This window comes from Cucurbita pepo, chromosome 8 (assembly GCF_057944985.1).
Source record: "Cucurbita pepo subsp. pepo isolate OVF chromosome 8, ASM5794498v1, whole genome shotgun sequence".
Taxonomy (NCBI): domain Eukaryota; kingdom Viridiplantae; phylum Streptophyta; class Magnoliopsida; order Cucurbitales; family Cucurbitaceae; genus Cucurbita; species Cucurbita pepo.
This window is the reverse complement of record NC_141805.1, coordinates 3,039,149-3,057,478: the sequence shown is the minus strand read 5'-3', so window position 1 is coordinate 3,057,478 and position 18,330 is coordinate 3,039,149. Positions and strand designations below refer to the sequence as shown.

Sequence of the window (18,330 nt, the reverse complement as noted above, 5' to 3'; positions counted from 1 at the left end):
AAATTTAATTATATTTTTCAGTTAGTTTATAAACTTTTAAATATTACATTTTTATCTTGAAATTTACTTTCAATTTAATTCTTAAATTTTCAAATATCACTTTAGTTTCTCTTTAGTTCTTTGGATTTTTACATTTTTATTCTTGTATTTTGACTATTAATATTTATTTTTTATATATTTCTTAACTTTTTAATTAATAATTAATTTAAAAGAATTAAAAGAATTAATATAATTTAGGGTAAATGTGTAAAATTTTTGAAATAAAGTGATTAATAAAAATTAAATTAAAAACTCAAAGATAAAAATATAATATTTTAAAATTTAAAATTAGGGGGGCAAAAATGTAAAATGTTAAAAGCGCGAAATTAAAAAGAAACTATAATTTTGTCGGAAAATGTATTTTTAGCTTTATTTAATGAGACCTTAAATTACTTTTGCCGCGAAATCAGTATTTTTTATCTTTTGAAAAAAAGAAAAAAATAAGAAGAAAACAAAGATTTAATTTTGTTTTAAGAGGTGTTGCCGGCGGCGGGGCGATTTGGGCGCGGCAGAGGTTTCTCCGGCGGGTTATTTTACATCGTGGTTGATTTGTTTTCTCTCATTTTCTATCGATTTTCTTCTCCGTAGGACCTACCGATCTGCGACCATCTCTGTCTCCTTCTCGCTTCCTTTGGGCTCCACTGCTTTCTCTATCATTTGACAGTGTAATAAAGCCAGCCAGCCAGCAGAAGCGAGCGCTTTCTCTTCGTCCCATAACTACTGGTTTCTTCACTCGCTTTCACGGTCTGCTTGTACCGAGCAGCTTCAGCAAGCTAAGGAGGACCACACGCCTTTGAATCCTTAATCCAGGGGAGTTTTCGGTTGATTGTATGGCTTCGAATGGTGCTTATCGGAATAGCGGCTCTCACAGAGGTTCTTTCAAGGTGGATCGGCCTCCTCATGCTGCTTCTAATCTCAGGACTTCGTCGTTTAAGGCTAGGCCCTCTATTCGTCGGTCTACTTCTGCGTCTTTTGGTTCAAATGCGAATAAGGATACTGATGGAGGTATGCGACTTTGTATCCTTGTTTTGGTTTTGAAAATTTTACTTTAGAGATCGAGTGAACAGAAGGACGATTCATTTTGCTTGTTTTTGTAGTTACTTTTATTTTTTTGCCAGTTGAGTGTCCTGTAATTGTCATCTAGAGATTTTTTGACTTCAGCATTCTCGTCATAGCAGTTCGATCTACTAGATTTTCCCCTCTCTAGTATGTAGTTTGTTACTCAGATTTTCCCGTACGATTGTGGTTTTATGTATCCTGGTTCGATAAATCGAGATTGATGCACTTACAATGTTGGTGCATTCAGTACGTTAGGATGAATTAGAAGGAGGATTTCTGAAAATCGGACGTTTGTTCACTTGAGATTTAAGTTTGGCTTTATGGAAACTTTTTTTTTACTTTTTTCTCTCTCCCTCTTTTCCATATGTAGTGTGCAATGATCAAACCTTTGTTATTTTCTTCCTTGTTTTATATGATTTGGTCAGTGCCAGGAAGAGTTCGAGTGGCTGTGAGATTGCGACCCCGAAATGCAGAAGAGCGGTTGGCAGATGCAGATTTTGCTGATTGTGTGGAACTGCAGCCAGAGGTTAATATTATTATTGTTGTTTTTTGTTCCATTCAAACACTATAGACTGCTTCTCCCTCACCTCTTATTTTTTGTGTTTTATATTAATTTCCCCTGGGTGGTCTTTTGGATGCAAATGTGTTAATTAGCAGTCTTTTCTTGGTTGTATGTTAAGAATCATTCAACAATCACTATCAGATCATAGTTTGAAAATTCACAAGTTAAATTTGCTTATCGCTCTGAAATTGAAAACTCTATTTCATCCTTAGTCAGGCTTGAGCAGAACAATGGAGCAATTCTACTATTAGGAGATTAGGAAAAACATGATGCTTGTATGTTTAATTGAATTAATTTGATTCACTTGCTGGTAGTAGTACTTTGGAGAATAAATCAGCTTCAGAAATGATGGGTCGGTTGTGGAAGGTAGGGATCCGTATCAGATTAGAATGCCGCAGATTACTTCCAACAACAATGTATTGAATTTGAATTCTGAAATGTTGGAAATCAATTTAATAAAATGAGATAAATTATGATGGAAACAAAATACATAGGAAACTTCAAAATGAACTCTTTTTTTTTCATATTATATCATTCGACATTGACCTTATTTTGTTACTTCATGGCAGCTTAAAAGATTGAAACTTAGAAAAAACAATTGGGATTCTGATACATATGAATTTGATGAGGTGCTTACTGAATCTGCATCACAGAAGCGTGTGTATGAAGTGGTTGCAAAACCAGTGGTGGAGGTGCGTTATGCTTGAAATATTATTTTGTTTTATTGGTGTTGGGAACCAGATACATTTCATGCCACATAGTAGTGTTTTTTATGATTCATCTAGTCTGACTGTATGATAATGATGATCCACACTAGCACGGCATATTTTACGCTCCTGCAGTGTAAGGTAATATTTTAGTTCATTTTCTTCTGATGGTTATCTGCTCTATTTTTTAGAGTGTTCTAGATGGTTATAATGGGACCGTGATGGCTTATGGCCAAACTGGTACGGGGAAGACATTTACGCTTGGACGATTAGGGGATGAAGATACATCTGATCGTGGCATTATGGTCCGTGCAATGGAGGATATTTTAGCTGATGTATCACCTGAAACAGATTCAGTTTCAGTCTCTTACCTACAGGTGCTAATCCACTGGACAAAGTAGTACATATTGTGTGTTCATGCCGTTTAACACTATTGATTCTCTGCATTATATTTCCTTCATACTTCGTTGGAGCTCCAGTCTTTTGATTTACGCAGGTCTTTTGCTTCTTTGCAAATGACTTACTATCATATTTTTGGGCTTCTGTTCTTTAGCTCTATATGGAGACTCTACAAGATTTGCTTGATCCAGCAAATGACAATATTCCATTTGTGGAAGATCCAAAAACTGGTGATGTTTCCGTACCTGGGGCAACTGTAGTGGAAATCAGGAACCAAAGCAGCTTTCTAGAGTTACTACGTGTGGGGGAGGCCCATCGGGTTGCTGCCAATACAAAGTTGAATACAGAGTCTTCTCGTAGCCATGCAATTCTGATGGTGAATAATTAGCATCCTACTGTTTATACAACCTTATGTGACTGCAAATTAATATTTTATTTTATACGATTTAATTATCAGGAATGATACTGTTAGGCCCCAGACACGAAATATTATCAGAGGGGAAAGTGTGTCAATACACCTCCGACCAGTTAGTTAGAAAACGTTTTAGAGGGACCACTTAAGGTGCAACGATTGTGGGAGAATTGAGGGTAGTATGTAGACTGTGGTTTTGGTTGTTTCTTTTCTTCTTATGCTTTTTGTAAGTAATTTTGCTTGACTGAGGAAAGAGAGAGTTTACCAGACCTCTCTAATCGGCCGGGAGTTTATATTGCCTTGGGGAAAATGTTCTTTCCTTTGGATATCAATATATTGAAAGGCAATACCTTACAGAAACTTATGTGGATTCTTGATAATTCAAATATATCAATGCTGTAGTGCAGGTACATGTTAAAAGATCTGTTGTAAGGGAAGAGGTGCTGTCAAATGAAGAGGGTGAACCTTCAGAGTTGGGTAGACCTTTCAGGCCACTTATTCGAAAGAGCAAGCTGGTGGTAGTGGATTTGGCAGGATCAGAGCGTATTCACAAGTCAGGTATGTTCCCTCTCCGCTCTCCAGGGACAGTAACAGATTTGTACTCTGAAATCTTGTACGAATTTTCTTTTGTTGGCTTAGATGATGCCTTAATAATCTTCTGTGAGCAGCGTTGTTGGATTAAATATCAGGTGTTGCTGTTGATTATTATTTTATTTATACGGTGTATTATAAACAAAAAGGGAAAGTTGCTGTTGATTTTTAATTTTTGATTAAAGAATGTTCCTAGTGGAAAAAAAAGAAAAATGTTTTCTTCTATTGGGTTAATGGTGAGAGAAGAAGACGTATGCTAAAAAAGATTGCATCTCAGCACCGTACGGATGGAACATAGAGGATCATATTTTGTCGAGAAAGTTGTTCATTGAGGAATATCCTCTTAACCTTGTTTGTGAGAGCTTTGAGTAATCAGGGTAAAGAAAATTCTGGTGATTTGATAGCTTTTTCTGAAACAAGAGACTTTTCAATGATTTGTAAAACTTCTCTTATGAGATTTTTACATAAATGCATTCCAGTTAGAATTAATTAAAATTAACAACAGTTACAAATTGAGCTAAGGCTACTCTCTATTCCCACTCACCTCATTTTCCTTAAAAGTTATTTGATTTCTTTCTAATCATAGTCCACATAATAGTGCCTTTAATGGCATTGATCTCAGTGGATAAAAATTTCTACTCCAAGTCGTAGGTTCAAACCTATGTGAATTTTGCCCAAAAATGAAAAAATAAAAGGAAACAAGTCTATTGACCCTCAAGGCTTCAACCTTCTTCTTTTAGCTTGGTCTACTTAGAAATGGCTAAATATTATCTTTGGGGAGCAGATTAAAAGCCGATGAGTCCCATAGTTTCCACGTCAATATATTGTTTTGTAATTTATTATGTTAAATTAATTACATTATATTGATATAACTATGTATTAGAATTTAATTCACTGATTTTAGTTTGATTCATAGTCAATGTTTTTAACAGCTACACACAATAACTTATTCTTTTGAAATCTTCTAATCTCTGTTCCTTTTCTTGCAGGGAGTGAGGGGCATCTGTTGGAGGAAGCTAAGTATATTAATCTATCACTTAGTGCTCTAGGAAAATGCATAAATGCTTTGGCAGAAAATAGTGCTCATGTTCCAATACGAGATTCCAAACTTACGAGATTGCTCAGAGATTCATTTGGAGGTAACATTTACAGGTCACGGGCTTCTATTTTCTCTATAATAGTAATTTATGACTCATTACTACTGAAAGCTTAAGATGGACATGCGTGTATTCTCCAGCGTAGGGGAAAAGAATTGAATATAGCATTGCATGTTCCAACCTTCTTCTGGAAGTTTGAAATGGTAGAGAGTGCCTTTGATCAAAGAAAGGAAAATTGGAAAAGATATTAAATCCTAGTATTTTAGTATATACCAAAATAAACGGAAATGAAAAATATGATTACCTTCTGAAAGAAAAAAAAGGACAGAAATGAAATAAAATTACTCTGAAGTATTGCTCCCAATTGTTGAGTAAATTAAAATGAAGAACCTTCTAGAACATAATTGCAACAGATACTCTTAAAGAGTCAATCAGTTGATTTCACATTATGTCAGTTGTAATGGAATAGGCCAAGTTGTCCTTAAACTATCTTTTCCCTGTCTGCCATGGAATTGACAAATCTTCGCTATATTCAAGCACCATCTTTACCCCACACTTTGAAGGCAAGGTGTATTTTGGGTAATGCTCGGTTTGTAGTAATTTGTCAGACAAGGAGATAATGATGGTTAGTGTATATCTTGGGATTATTTTTGAGAGAGTTAAGCCTCTTCAGAGTTTAGTAAACCTTAGTATTTTCCTTTGATATTGTAATACAGTCTAGCTCCCCATTTTCTTGATTTTCAATTGCGAGTTTGTTTCCTATCAGTTTCTTTTGGTAGTTTGAATTCAAAGTATTAGTACTAATGACTTGGTGCAGATAGTGCAGGCAACTGTGAATGAATGAAACAAAATGTTATTAATTTTGTAGGAGTACTTGTCTCTTGCTTCACCCATGTTCGGTTCCTATCGGAACATCTCTATTATCTTGCTCTCATTTTCTGATCTTGTGTCAACTAATGGTGGCGACACTTTTAGAAGTTCTCAGACTTGGCTTTGCTGCCCCCATTTTAGTTGCCCTCTTCTGTACTTTCATGAACCTTAGTGGATGTGGAAGTTGTATTTTTTTAGTCAGGGGAAAAATGTTGCTAGATTGTTACTCTTACTGCCTACTCTCTTTTAAAGTCACTATTTATGTAAAACAGGTTCAGCAAGAACTTCTTTGATTGTGACAATTGGTCCATCTCCACGCCATCGAGGAGAGACTTCTAGTACCATTCTGTTCGGCCAAAGGGTGATGCTCTTGAATTTTCTAAGTTGACAATATGGTTCACATTACAGACTATTTTTCTTCAATATTTTTTGTTGGAGCATCTCTTTTCACTTGTTCCTATCCTCATTATGTGATAAATCTATTTATTACTACATAGACGAAATAATTTTAATTGCTTCTTCTGTTACAGGCTATGAAGGTGGAGAATATGTTGAAAATAAAAGAAGAATTTGATTATAAAAGTTTGTCCAGGAAGCTTGAAGTACAGCTGGACAAACTGATTGCTGAAAATGAAAGACAACAGAAAGCTTTTGAAGATGAATTGGAAAAGATACATCTAGAAGCACAAAACCGCATATCTGAGGCTGAGAGAAATTTTGCTGATGCGTTGGAGGTTTGTTTACTTTCATAGGAGCTTGAAGTATCGTGTTTTACAACCTTTCAACTATTTTGCTGGTCAATCAATTCATTATCAAAAGATTGAAATTCTTTATTCCTTTCCAAGGGCGAACTGCTAGTTTCTTGATTTTGACTGAGGGGTTGTGGGACCCTTATTACATGTTTAATCACTGAGCATGTAACCACTGTTCTGGCTTGTTATTTTTTTAATTACATGTTCTTTCTCTTGCTTCGTAATTTCTAAAGAGATGGGAATGTTAATAAATGCTTTCGGCTTATTTAGGATAGATCTGTTCCCGTTTTTTGTCAGTTCTCATAACATTTTCCAATAAGCGGTCTCATTTAAGTTCTCTTCTATTTTCTGACAACTGGAATTGTTTTGTTTTCTTTTTTTGTCTTTCTTGACCTTGTAATTCTCATGATCTCTTTGGCCTTTTTTATTTTTATTTTTTCCCCTCTTTTGGCTTCATGTGGAGAGGAGGGCATTTACCACTATTTATTCTCGTTTGAAATAATTTAATGTCTTATGTAGAAGGAAAGTAAAAAATGCCAGCTGGATTATATGGAAACTGTCAAGAAATTGGAAGAGAAGTTGGTCTTGAACCAGCCAAAGATTGATCATGACGATTCTGTCCGTGACAAACGGAGTGGACAGGTAAAACTATCTATTTCTTACGTTAGTTTTCTTCGGTAGGAGCCTTTTACTATTGATGAGGGCAAAAGAGAGAAGATCGATGTTCTTAAATATGGAAATATGGTTACGTGATTCTAAACATTTTAACCACTTGTCTACTACATTTGGTATTTTTTATATGTTAAGTCCCGTTTTATTTGTATGCTTGAATGTTGTCAATTTTGCAAATCTCTCTCAGATTTCTTGGAATGTCCTTTAAAATTCTATCATTTCTTTCTAACCAAATCATCCACAAAATAACTATCTAGGCATTCTGTCGAATCACTTTAGTCATTCACATTTTTATAAGTTGTAATGCAGCCGAATGCAAATTCTACTGCTGTAAAAGATATCCACTAATTTAATGGTTTGAAATCTTACAACTTACAATTATGCTACTCCATGGTATGAATGCTCCCCAACCATTGTTTCATGTGGTAACTACAAGTTGTCTCTCTGGGTTAAGGATGCTTATCTGACATTCAAACATTGATTTTGGAGGATTATGTAGGGGGGCTGTTTTTCTGCTGCTGAAGAAGTTGAAGTCAAAAAGTTGCTGGAAAATGAAGCAAACCTGAGAAAGGCAGCTGAAGAGGAGGTCAGCAGGCTTAGACATCAGCTCGAGCTATACAGGCAGCCAAATGTGTGTATCTGATAAATGGATTACTTCAAAAATTACGTTTGATTTCTGTCAACATCTATGCATGGTACATGGCAACTGAATGTGATTTATGGCGTATATAGGTAGGTGATGAACCTGATACTGTAAAACTCACTAAATTAATGGAGGAGGAGGCTCTTCAGAAAAAGAAAATTGAAGAAGAAGTAATAATATTACGAAGCCAATTGTTGCAACTGACCCTCGAAGCTGAGCAGGTATGGGTTACATAGAAACTAATTTCATTCTTGTTGAAACTAGGGTTGCTTTTTTCCGTATGCCCAAGTCTCTAGTTTATGCTCTTGCAATTTTAACTATAATTGGAAGTATTTTAAGTTCTTTATCTACGTAAAACATGCACAATGTTGATTGTATATTTCATTTTGGATGGAAATTTTTGAGTTCTAGAACTATTGAGTCGCTAGGATTAGGTAATAGTCTTATTCTTTAACCAAGTGCGCCAAAAGATAGTGGCTTTCTGTGTATAAAAATTAAAATGGGGGCGGGAGTTTTGGCAATCATTGAAAGAAAGATGTGCTGATTGTTGGATGATGGAAGTCCCACATCGACTAATTTAGGGAATGATCATGGGTTTATAAGTGAGGAATGCTAACTCCATTGGAATGAGGCCTTTTGGGGAAGCCCAAAGCAAAGCCATGAGAGCTTATGCTCAAAGTGGACAATATCATACCATTGTGGAGAGTCGTGTTCGTCTAACATGGTATCAGAGCCATGCCCTAAACTTAGTCGTGCCAATAAATTGGTAAATCCTCAAATCCTCAAATATCGAACAAAGAACTCCTAAAGAAAAGGAGTCAAGCCCCTCCTCGAAGGCAGTCAAAAATGACTAAGACTCCAAAGGAGTCGAGCCTCGATTAAGGGGAGGCGCACTTTGTTCGAGGGGAGGTGTTGGATGATGGAAGTCCCACATCGACTAATTTAGGGAATGATCATGGGTTTATAAGTGAGGAATGCTAACTCCATTGGAATGAGGCCTTTTGGGGAAGCCCAAAGCAAAGCCATGAGAGCTTATGCTCAAAGTGGACAATATCATACCATTGTGGAGAGTCGTGTTCGTCTAACACTGATGACATCATAAATCGTAAACAAAATGATTTTGGTGCTGGCATGCAGATGAGAAGGTGTCTTGATAGGGGTGGAGCTGAAAACGGATTTTCTGCTTATGATGCTCCTATGTCTCCATTTAGACATTCTCAACTCAAAGAAACAAAGAGCGGACACAAGCCATCAGTTGCCACTCTCTTTGAACAAGGTAACCAAGAATTTGGCAATATAGTATGACATTCACGTTAATCTCACCTCCACATTTCTTTCTTTGTATTTCTCTTATTATTTCTTGCCTCCTTGGCAGTTGGTTTGCAAAAAATCTTGTCCTTGCTGGACTCGGAAGATGCCAATGTACGAATTCATGCTGTTAAAGTATTAGCCAATCTTGCTGCTGAAGGCAAGTTTTGCTCTTACGGATATTTCTTACATGTTCACTATGTTTCAGATTTTATTTCTTAGAATTCTCTGATATGTTGCTGGTATGTATAGTTACTTGCAAGCTTTGTGAAATTACTTTGTCTATCACCATCGGAGTTGAATTTTCTTGTCAAAATGAAAATCCAAGTTCATGTTAAATAGATTTCCCCCCTTTTTAGTGACTTTTCTCGGGATGTTCCTGTTGATGGTTATTTTTTCTTTAAGTAAAGGCAAAATCATGTAGCTGACCAGTGAAATTTTCGATTTGTTTCTGCCAAAATATTAAAGCGCGCGAGAAATTTGATTGAAACAAGTCCTTACTTTTTGTTGCCTTTGATTGTAGTTCTTAACCTTTCTAAATATTCTTATCCAGTGATCACTGGCCATTGGCTATTATAGACGGTCGTAATCACTTAACCCCTAGAAATGCTCGTTTTTTTATCCATTTGTGATGCAGTGTATGGATCAGTTTATTATTAAGATGAATATTTACAAAAAATAAATAATAGACTTCTATTTTCTGCTCTACAATGACACTATTGTTTCTTCTCTCGATGCCTTCCTTTATTTCTGATTTTTATGGTACCTTTTGGCATTGTGGTTAGCAGAGTCAAATCAAAAAAGGATCGTTGAGGCAGGTGGTCTTATTTCATTACTGATGCTTCTTAGAAGCTATGAGGATGAAACGGTTAGAAGAGTAGCAGCTGGTGCAATTGCCAACCTTGCTATGAATGGTAAATGTTCATCCATATTTTTCTGCCTACTGACAGCAACATATCGAGTGTGTTGCTTCCTAATTTCAGTTTATTTGCTTTGATATATTTATATATTACTTTATTGACATAACAGAAGCCAATCAAGAACGAATAATGGCTGAAGGGGGAATCAGTCTACTGTCATTGACTGCCAATGCTGCTGAGGACCCACAGACTCTGCGCATGGTTGCTGGAGCCATTGCTAATTTATGTGGCAATGGTATGAAAATAGAACTTGATCTCTTGACAGTATCTAGCAATGAGTTACTTCAGGAAATTGTTTCCCGCAATTCACTATTGGTAGATTGAGGAAGATCAAACATTGCCTGTTCATCTAAACCCTCAATATATAGAGATTGTTTTAATATTATTTTCTCAATTTCAAATTAAAATAGAAATTATCCCCTTTTGTAGGTTCTTGTATTCTTTCAATTTTTCTCACTATTTTCTTAATTTGAAATAAAAATAGAAATGATCCCATTCGTATAGTCCTTGTATTCTTTTATTTTTCTCAATAAAGGTATGGTTTTCTATAAAAACTAACAAATTATTATAATAACTCATCTGCCACTCTTGAGATGAAGTGGTTAGAAACATGGGTTTAGAGAGAAGTCGGTTTGATGTACTTCCCCAATTAAATCTTTGGAGTTTTTACTATATCTGTTTGTTAATTTCAGGCTTATGTTATCATATCATTTCAATTAACCAACTATGTTTTGGTCTCTCTACTTCTTACCAGAAAAACTGCAGATGAAACTGAGATCTGAAGGTGGTTTAAAAGCCTTGCTGGGAATGGTGCGATGTGGACATCCAGATGTTCTTTCTCAGGTTGCTCGTGGGGTAGCAAACTTTGCGAAATGCGAATCTCGAGCAGCTAGTCATGGTAAATGCCCAATTTTAATAATGATTTTTGTCTTAGGAATCACGACTCTCCACAATGGTATGATATTGTCCACTTTGAGCATAAGCTCTTATGACTTTGCTTTGGGCTTCTTCGAAAGGCTTCATACCAATGGAGATGTATTCCTTACTTATAAACCCATGATCGTTCCCTAAATTAGCCAATACGGAACTCCTTCCCAACAATCCTCAACATCTAGAACGACATAGTTATCAATGTTGATGAACAATGCTACTTAGATTAATTGCTCTTTATCTCAGGGACGAACAGCGGCAGATCTCTTTTGATAGAAGATGGAGGTCTCCCTTGGATCATACAAAATGCAAACAATGAAGTGGCACCAATCCGTCGCCATATCGAGCTTGCTTTATGCCATTTAGCACAACATGGTTAGTCAGGCTTCATTCTTTCTAAACCTCTCATAATCATTATGATCATAAATCTGCTACATCAAATTTAAATCCCGTTCTAATCTGCCATTAAATTTCCAATTTTCTAGAAGTAAATGCAAAGGAGATGATTAGTGGAGGTGCACTTTGGGAGTTAATTCGCATATCGCGCGACTGTTCCAGAGAGGATATACGGAATCTTGCTCGTCGAACACTGACTTCCAGTCCCGTCTTTCGATCTGAAATGAGAAGGCTGAGAATTGAATGCTAATTACTCTGCCAATTACACATTATTGGGATTTCTTTCTAATTCATCCCAGCCTTGGATCGAAGAAGAAGTTCCTATGATCATCACGGTTGCATCTCAATCTCTCTCTCTCTCTCAAGTCTTCCTGCTGAACGAAACCACAGGTAAGTTGAACTCAATTCTTAAAAACTCTAGTTGTATCTATGAGATGGGCTGGGGATGCTTTATCCCGGGGGCAGCTTCCATATTGATTAAAGCATTAAAAAGGCCTTTGATTGGTATGGATGGGGAAACTATTGGAATAGAAGAGAGAGAGAGAGAGAAAGGGGGAAAATTTTGTAGAGTGAGAGTCCCAATCTCCCTTGAATTGGGACCCACTTAGTATTGGGAATATGGATTGAATATTGTATAAATTGATCTGCTGCAATGCAAACCTGTTTAAATTTCATTCTTTTTTGTCCCCTTTAGACTGGGAAATTCCTTGAAAAAAATTTCCACCCTTAGATACTGTGGGTGCCAGGGGAATCAATTATTGCCTAAACATTTATTTATTTATTATTATTGTTGTTATTATTATTTTATCTTAGCTTGTTTAAGAATCTGGCATTAAATTGATTATGAACATCCCCAAGAACTGTTGATTTATATATTTGACAGATTATTGGCAATCTTTTTCTATCTTGTAATTTGAAACAAGCAGAAAAGACTTGGAGCTAAGGGAATGGTGAGAAGAACAAACAGCTAATTTGTGCGTCATTCTCATCTCTCTCTTACACTGCATACTTATCAAGTTATTTCAACTTTATTTTACATTAAAGAAAGTTATATAAAAGAAAGTTATATTATTATATGAACGTAAAAATTTGAACGTTTAACCTTTTGGTTGATCTTACATTATGTTTGCTAGTTAGGCATGTTCGAAAGTTGGTGTAATTTGATAGCATTACTCTGTTACCTTAGTTTAAGTTAAAGTTGTCTTACTTCAATGATAGAAGATCTGATCTTTAAGATAACAAGTGATTTCTTATTTATAGAGCTATACTTGAATTGACTCTAGTACGTAGATGACTTGAGTGTTTTACTAGCCATGGTAAAAGTAAAAAAAAGAAGGATAAAACTAATACAAATTATATTGGGAGTTTGTGCATAAAGAGGAAGCTTGAAGTGTAAAAAGAGTTCAAAGGTTTAAAGAATAGAGAGAAAATTGGAGTGTAAGAATGCAGAAAGGAGGCATTTGGAGGATGGAATATGTGGTGTTGTGTAGTTTCAGATGAATCGATTAAAGGGAAGCTTCAGCCACACTTTTGGTTTTTTGGTGAAAGCTAATAGTTCCTTCTTGAAAGAAGAGCAGCAGAAAGTTAAAAGAAAAATAAATCATTTACTCTAGTTTTTGGGAATCTTTATTTTTGCCTATTCTATCAACTAAATTTCTCTCCCTCTCTCTCTCTTTTAATTATTAATTGAAGTCCGAGATCGGCAAATAAAACATTTTTGATAGGGTGTGAAAATCTCTCCTTATTATACGTGTCGTGAGGCTGACGGTGATACGCAATGAGCTAAGGTAAACAATATTTGCTAATAGTGAACTTGAATCATTACACTAAATTTATTCTTATTTCATAATTATATCGGTTGTTTTATCTTCTAAATTCTAAATTTACCCTCCCAAACAAGTCATCATCCATTTCTGTTCATTCATGGAGGTTTATTTACATAATTAATGACGTTCTTCTAGTACTAGTGCTCATTTGTTCGTACATAGTTGCTGTTTTGTTCATTAATGTTTTCATTTTGGACCCTATATTATTCCTAAATTATGTTCCAATCATACGATATAAAATTTTTTTGGGGGGATTTTTTAAACAATTGTATAGTATTTGGATCAGGATTTAGAACTAAATTCGACACATGAAGGTCCCAACATTTCCCTACACAAAATTCGACTTAGAATTTGGAACTCTAGACCTAAGGCGTTAAAAGTAGGACTATCATACTATCTTCGATCTAATTATTGTTTTTTTTTTAATATTTATATTTATTGGACTATCATACTATCTTCGTTCTAACTATTGTCTTTTTTTTATATTTATATTTATTAAAATTGATAAACTCTACCTTACTTTTAGAAGATGCAAATATGATATGATAGAAGGAATGTTCGTGCTTCAAGATTGGAATTCGTAGGTCTTGCCCGTGGTTGGCCAGCTGGCTGCTAAACCAAGAAGAGAATAAAGAACTAGCAAATGCAGGAGGAAGCAATTTCAGGCGTGATAGTTTCTTCAATGTAGTCGAAGACCTAACAACCAATAATCAGACCTATAGTTGCCCTTAGTTGCCAAAGATCAGGAAGCTCTTTGTTATTCAGAAGCCACAAAGAAAGAAGAGGAGAATGATGCATGCAGGTATAAAGCATATATATATGGGTTGGGCACCCTAGAGCTATGACATTATGCGTGTGTAGATCCTTACACAGAGGAAGTCGGAGTCAAGATGGGATAGCTTTGGCGATCATCACAAAGTTGTCCAACCGATCCTATTTTTTGAGAGACTGACTGACGGAACCAACATAGCATCATTGAGATGAAGAACATTGCCAGAACGAAATGATAAAGAAAGAGATCTACCAATGTCTGAAATAGAGAGTGGGGTCACCGGTGAAGACGACACTTTTGCCTTGGTACGGCGAGGATGAGACAAATGCTGCCGGATTGCTCGTCATATGATGGGTAGCCCCAGTGTAACACTGAATTTTTTTTTACAATGTCCAATTAGTTTGAAATGTCTATCAATTAGTTCAAACCCATTCAAAGAAAAAATTTGAAATCATTATATTTATGGTGGTTTTGATAATTATTTTTTGGTTTTTGAGATTTTATTATGAATTAAAAAACTAAATAAAAAACATGGACCAAAACCTAATTTTAACCAAATAATAAATAAATAGATAAATAAAAGGAATATTTGTAACTCCATGAATGAGAAAACCAAAACCTAGAGCCATAGCTAATTAAACCTAAAGCCCCATACCAAATTAGGTAGCTAGGGTTTCACTTTGGACAAAAATTTCTCTATCAAAACAATATAAAGATAGAGAAAGATTTAGAAAGGCCAGATAGAGATTTCCGAGCTTATTTAGGTCTCGTTTGATAATGTTCATAAGCAAAAAAAAATATATATATATTAGCTAATCAGTTTTTCGCCTCACCGCTAACCCTAATCTCTCTATAAAATAACACGTGACAGTAATTTTGAACACTTTAAACCGTATAACTCAACCTACAATTGACATAAAATATGTACTAACTCACGAGGTCAGAATTTTGAATCTCCGCTCCAACTTCACCTCCATTTCCGTCTTTTATGATTAAAAAACTCCCAGAAATTATATATATATATATATATATATATATTTGGGTAAGGAAGGAAATAAATATAAAAAAGAAAAATCAAAATTAAACCCCTTTTTTTGTTTAAAATATTTCCAGCTGTGTTAACATTCTGGAAAAAAACTTACCTAGAACTTCAAACCAAAAGACCAAAAATTAAAATTAAAAATTAAAAATTAAAAAAAAAAATTGCAGTTCTTGTCAGTGCTTCATCTCTAAGCTACCAGAAGAAGCATCTTTGAATTCCAATTCAGCTCAAAGAACCAACAATTATTAATTAATTTTAACCAAAAATTAAATTGCGAAGAAATTAAGGTTTTCCCCCCTCCATTTTCTGAAATTATTAATTAATTTTAACCAAAAATAAATTGGGAAGAAATTAAGGTTTATTCAAAATAAACAAAATTACACACCAAAAAAAAGAACACACACAATTTTCATAAAAGTTTATGTTTTTTGGGGCTAAAATGGCGGAGTACGACCTGTGCCCCAGTAGGGCGCCGTCGGCAATTGACAGGTATTCATTAGATTTGGCGACATTCCATGAAATTCCGGCGAAAATTGTGGCTGTTGCACGGCAGTTCCCGGCGACTTAACCGGACTACTTCCAGCCTCCGCCGCTGTCTCCACCGCCATTTCATCGTCCTCCAACGGCAGCCTCTCGTACGCCGCGTTTCCAAACGAAGCCGCAGTAATCACCACCGGTCCCGAACTCAAAAGTGGTCCCACCACACTTCCTCCTATAACCTGCCCCTGCCTGCCCGATAAATACACGGTCAGCCTCGACGCTACTGGTGGCGCAGGCGGCGGCAGAAACGACCCCGACAGCGAAAGAATCTCAAATCTCCCCGGCAGAGCGATCACCGCACCGGCAGCGGAGGCAGCCGGCTGTTTGAGTGTGACGTTAGTGACCGCTCCGGCGCCGGTCAGAATGCAAATGCCACGTTGGCGCTGACGTGCGAAAATCGTTAGGGTTTCGATCACGTCGTTGGCGTTGGCGATTTCAATGACGTGGCACCGTAGTGCATTAGCGCTGTCGCGTGTGATTATCATCGGCGGCTTCGGCTTGTTCTTCGACCCAGCCGGGCGTCCTCGTGGCCGTCTCGAGCCCTCGCCGCCGCTTAACTCCTTGAGCTCCACGGCGGCGCCGCCGTCATAGATACCATTTCCGTTGTGTTGATCGGGGTTTTGATGGAGGAAATGGTGGTGGGGATTGAGTTGAAGGTCTCTTGAAATGAACGGCGGCGGAAGATGACGGCCGTGAGCGGCGGCGGCGGCGGCGGCTCGATCCATTACAGTTTTACACAGAATTAATATAAAATTAAGCTTTGAAACCACAAATTGTTCAATGATTTCAAAAACCCACGAATTGAGCTTTGATTTTGATGATTTGAGCTGAAAAAATTTGAAGATTTTCGATTGTGGAGAGAAAATGGAATGGAAATGAGCGATGATGCCTCTTTTGACACTAAAAAGTGCTTAATTTTGTTTATTTATTTTTCTTTTTTTCCCCTAAATTATTCTTTTTTTCAAAAAAAAAAAAAAAAAAAAAAAAACTACAAAATTATTAGTTCATTTTTATTATGTAATGAAACTTATTTATCATTTATATTTATTATTATGATAATATTAATTTTTTGGTTGAAAAAAATAGTACTATCATTAAGATTTTGGTCAACTGACATCTAAGGTCAAACTTGAGCGGATATCAAATTTCAGGTAGGTAGCCCATCACGGATTGAACTCCTTCCCTCTTATTTCTCCAAGAATTTTACGATCACTTAGTCAGTAATAATAATTTTTTTTATTAATATATATTTTAAAATCTGAAGCTGATACAACTACTTAAGAAGAGGCTGATGTCTTAAAATTTCGATGTTTTTCACTATTTTCGGAGATATTAACAGTTAAGAAACGGAAAATAACTAAAATATTTATTTCATGCAATATCTTTGGTAACTAAAGGTTTTTTTTTTAGATATATAAATTTAAAATTCTAATGGCTATGCATGTAACTCTTGATGAAGTAATATTTAAAATTATTATTATTTTTTAATAAGATGAAATATGAAATATTTTGTGAGAATATAATCTAATGTCATGCGAGGTATTATCTCTAGTCGATAAAATTGTATGTCTCGTCTTTAAATTGTCGACTATTATTTGAATTACAATATTAAAAAAAAAACCCGACATTTCTTAACTATAAACGAAATAATTGATTAAAAATTTAAAACAAAATTGAAAATTAAAGGTCACATTGTTACAAAAAAAAAAAAAAAAAAATTGAGAGAGAACGTTTATATCTTAATACAATTCTTTTTTATTCTTCGAAAAATATATCAACGTGAATTCTTCGTAATTTCCTTTAGTGCAATTGTGAAAGAATTATAACACGTAAAAAATATATATATATATATATATATATATATATATATATGTTAGACGAACACGACTCTCCACAATGGTATGATATTGTCCACTTTGAGTATAAGCTCTTATGGCTTTGCTTTGGGCTTCCTAAAAGGCCTCATACCAATGAAGTTGGTATTCCTCACTTCTAAATTCATGATCATTCCCTAATTAGCCGATGTGGGACTTCCATCATCCAACAATATATATTAATTGAACTATACTCAAGTTGAATAAGAGATGGTCGAGTTTAAAGGGAGATTAAAATAGATTAGAATTAGGGCAAAGGAATGGGTTAGAGAAAAGCATGCGCATGGGCGGTGGGAAGTGGGTCCCACCCCATCCCTCTTTCTCCCTCTCTTCTTCCCTCACTCTTACACCACAATCAATTCAATTATATTTAATATTTATTAAATATTTATTAAATATATATATATATATATAATATATATATTTCTCTATTGGCCCCAACATCCCATGTTTTCTCTCTTCCCTCAATAATGTCTTTTTGTCTCTAAAATCTATTCATCAATACAACCATATTAATATAATTAATTTCATGCTAATCCCATAATTAAATTATTAACTATTCAATGTTTGGTACAACCTTTACCACTAGCGAATATTGTTTTCTTTAGACTTTTCCTCTCGAGCTTCCCTTCAAGACTTTAAAATGCGTCTACTAACGGAAGATTTCCACACCTTTATATACGGTGATTTGTCCTCCTCCCCAACCAATGTGGGACATCACAATCCACCCCCCTTTGGGATCCAGCGTTCTTATTGGCACATCGCCTCGTGTCTACCCCTTTGGGGGAACAGCGAGAAGGCTGACACATCATTCAGTGACTGGCTCTGATACCATTTGTAATGACCCAGATCCACCGCTAGCACGATGTCCCACATTGGTTGGGGAGGAGAACAAATCACCCTTAGTGTAGAAACCTTC

The 18,330-nt window shown here is 35.6% G+C and overlaps 2 protein-coding genes across 2 annotated transcripts; one reads left to right on the top strand and one right to left on the bottom strand.

Moving 5' to 3' along the window:
• Window positions 1–511: 511 nt before the first annotated feature.
• On the top strand, window positions 512–12,159 carry LOC111800961 (kinesin-like protein KIN-UB). The gene is made up of 19 exons (XM_023684896.2): window positions 512–1,044; window positions 1,524–1,624; window positions 2,230–2,352; window positions 2,559–2,744; window positions 2,921–3,142; window positions 3,586–3,736; window positions 4,759–4,908; window positions 6,009–6,097; window positions 6,267–6,470; window positions 7,008–7,130; window positions 7,660–7,791; window positions 7,893–8,024; window positions 8,941–9,079; window positions 9,179–9,271; window positions 9,900–10,025; window positions 10,141–10,266; window positions 10,786–10,929; window positions 11,208–11,336; window positions 11,447–12,159. The coding sequence occupies exons 1-19, from the start codon at window positions 870–872 to the stop codon at window positions 11,605–11,607; spliced, it is 2,706 nt and encodes a 901-aa protein (XP_023540664.2). The 5' UTR covers window positions 512–869; the 3' UTR covers window positions 11,608–12,159.
• Window positions 12,160–15,208: 3,049 nt separating this feature from the next.
• On the bottom strand, window positions 15,209–16,419 carry LOC111800959 (AT-hook motif nuclear-localized protein 22-like). Its single transcript, XM_023684894.2, has one exon. It carries the CDS (start codon window positions 16,260–16,262, stop codon window positions 15,432–15,434), a length of 831 nt encoding a protein of 276 aa, XP_023540662.2. The 5' UTR covers window positions 16,263–16,419; the 3' UTR covers window positions 15,209–15,431.
• Between the last annotated feature and the right edge of the window lie 1,911 nt (window positions 16,420–18,330).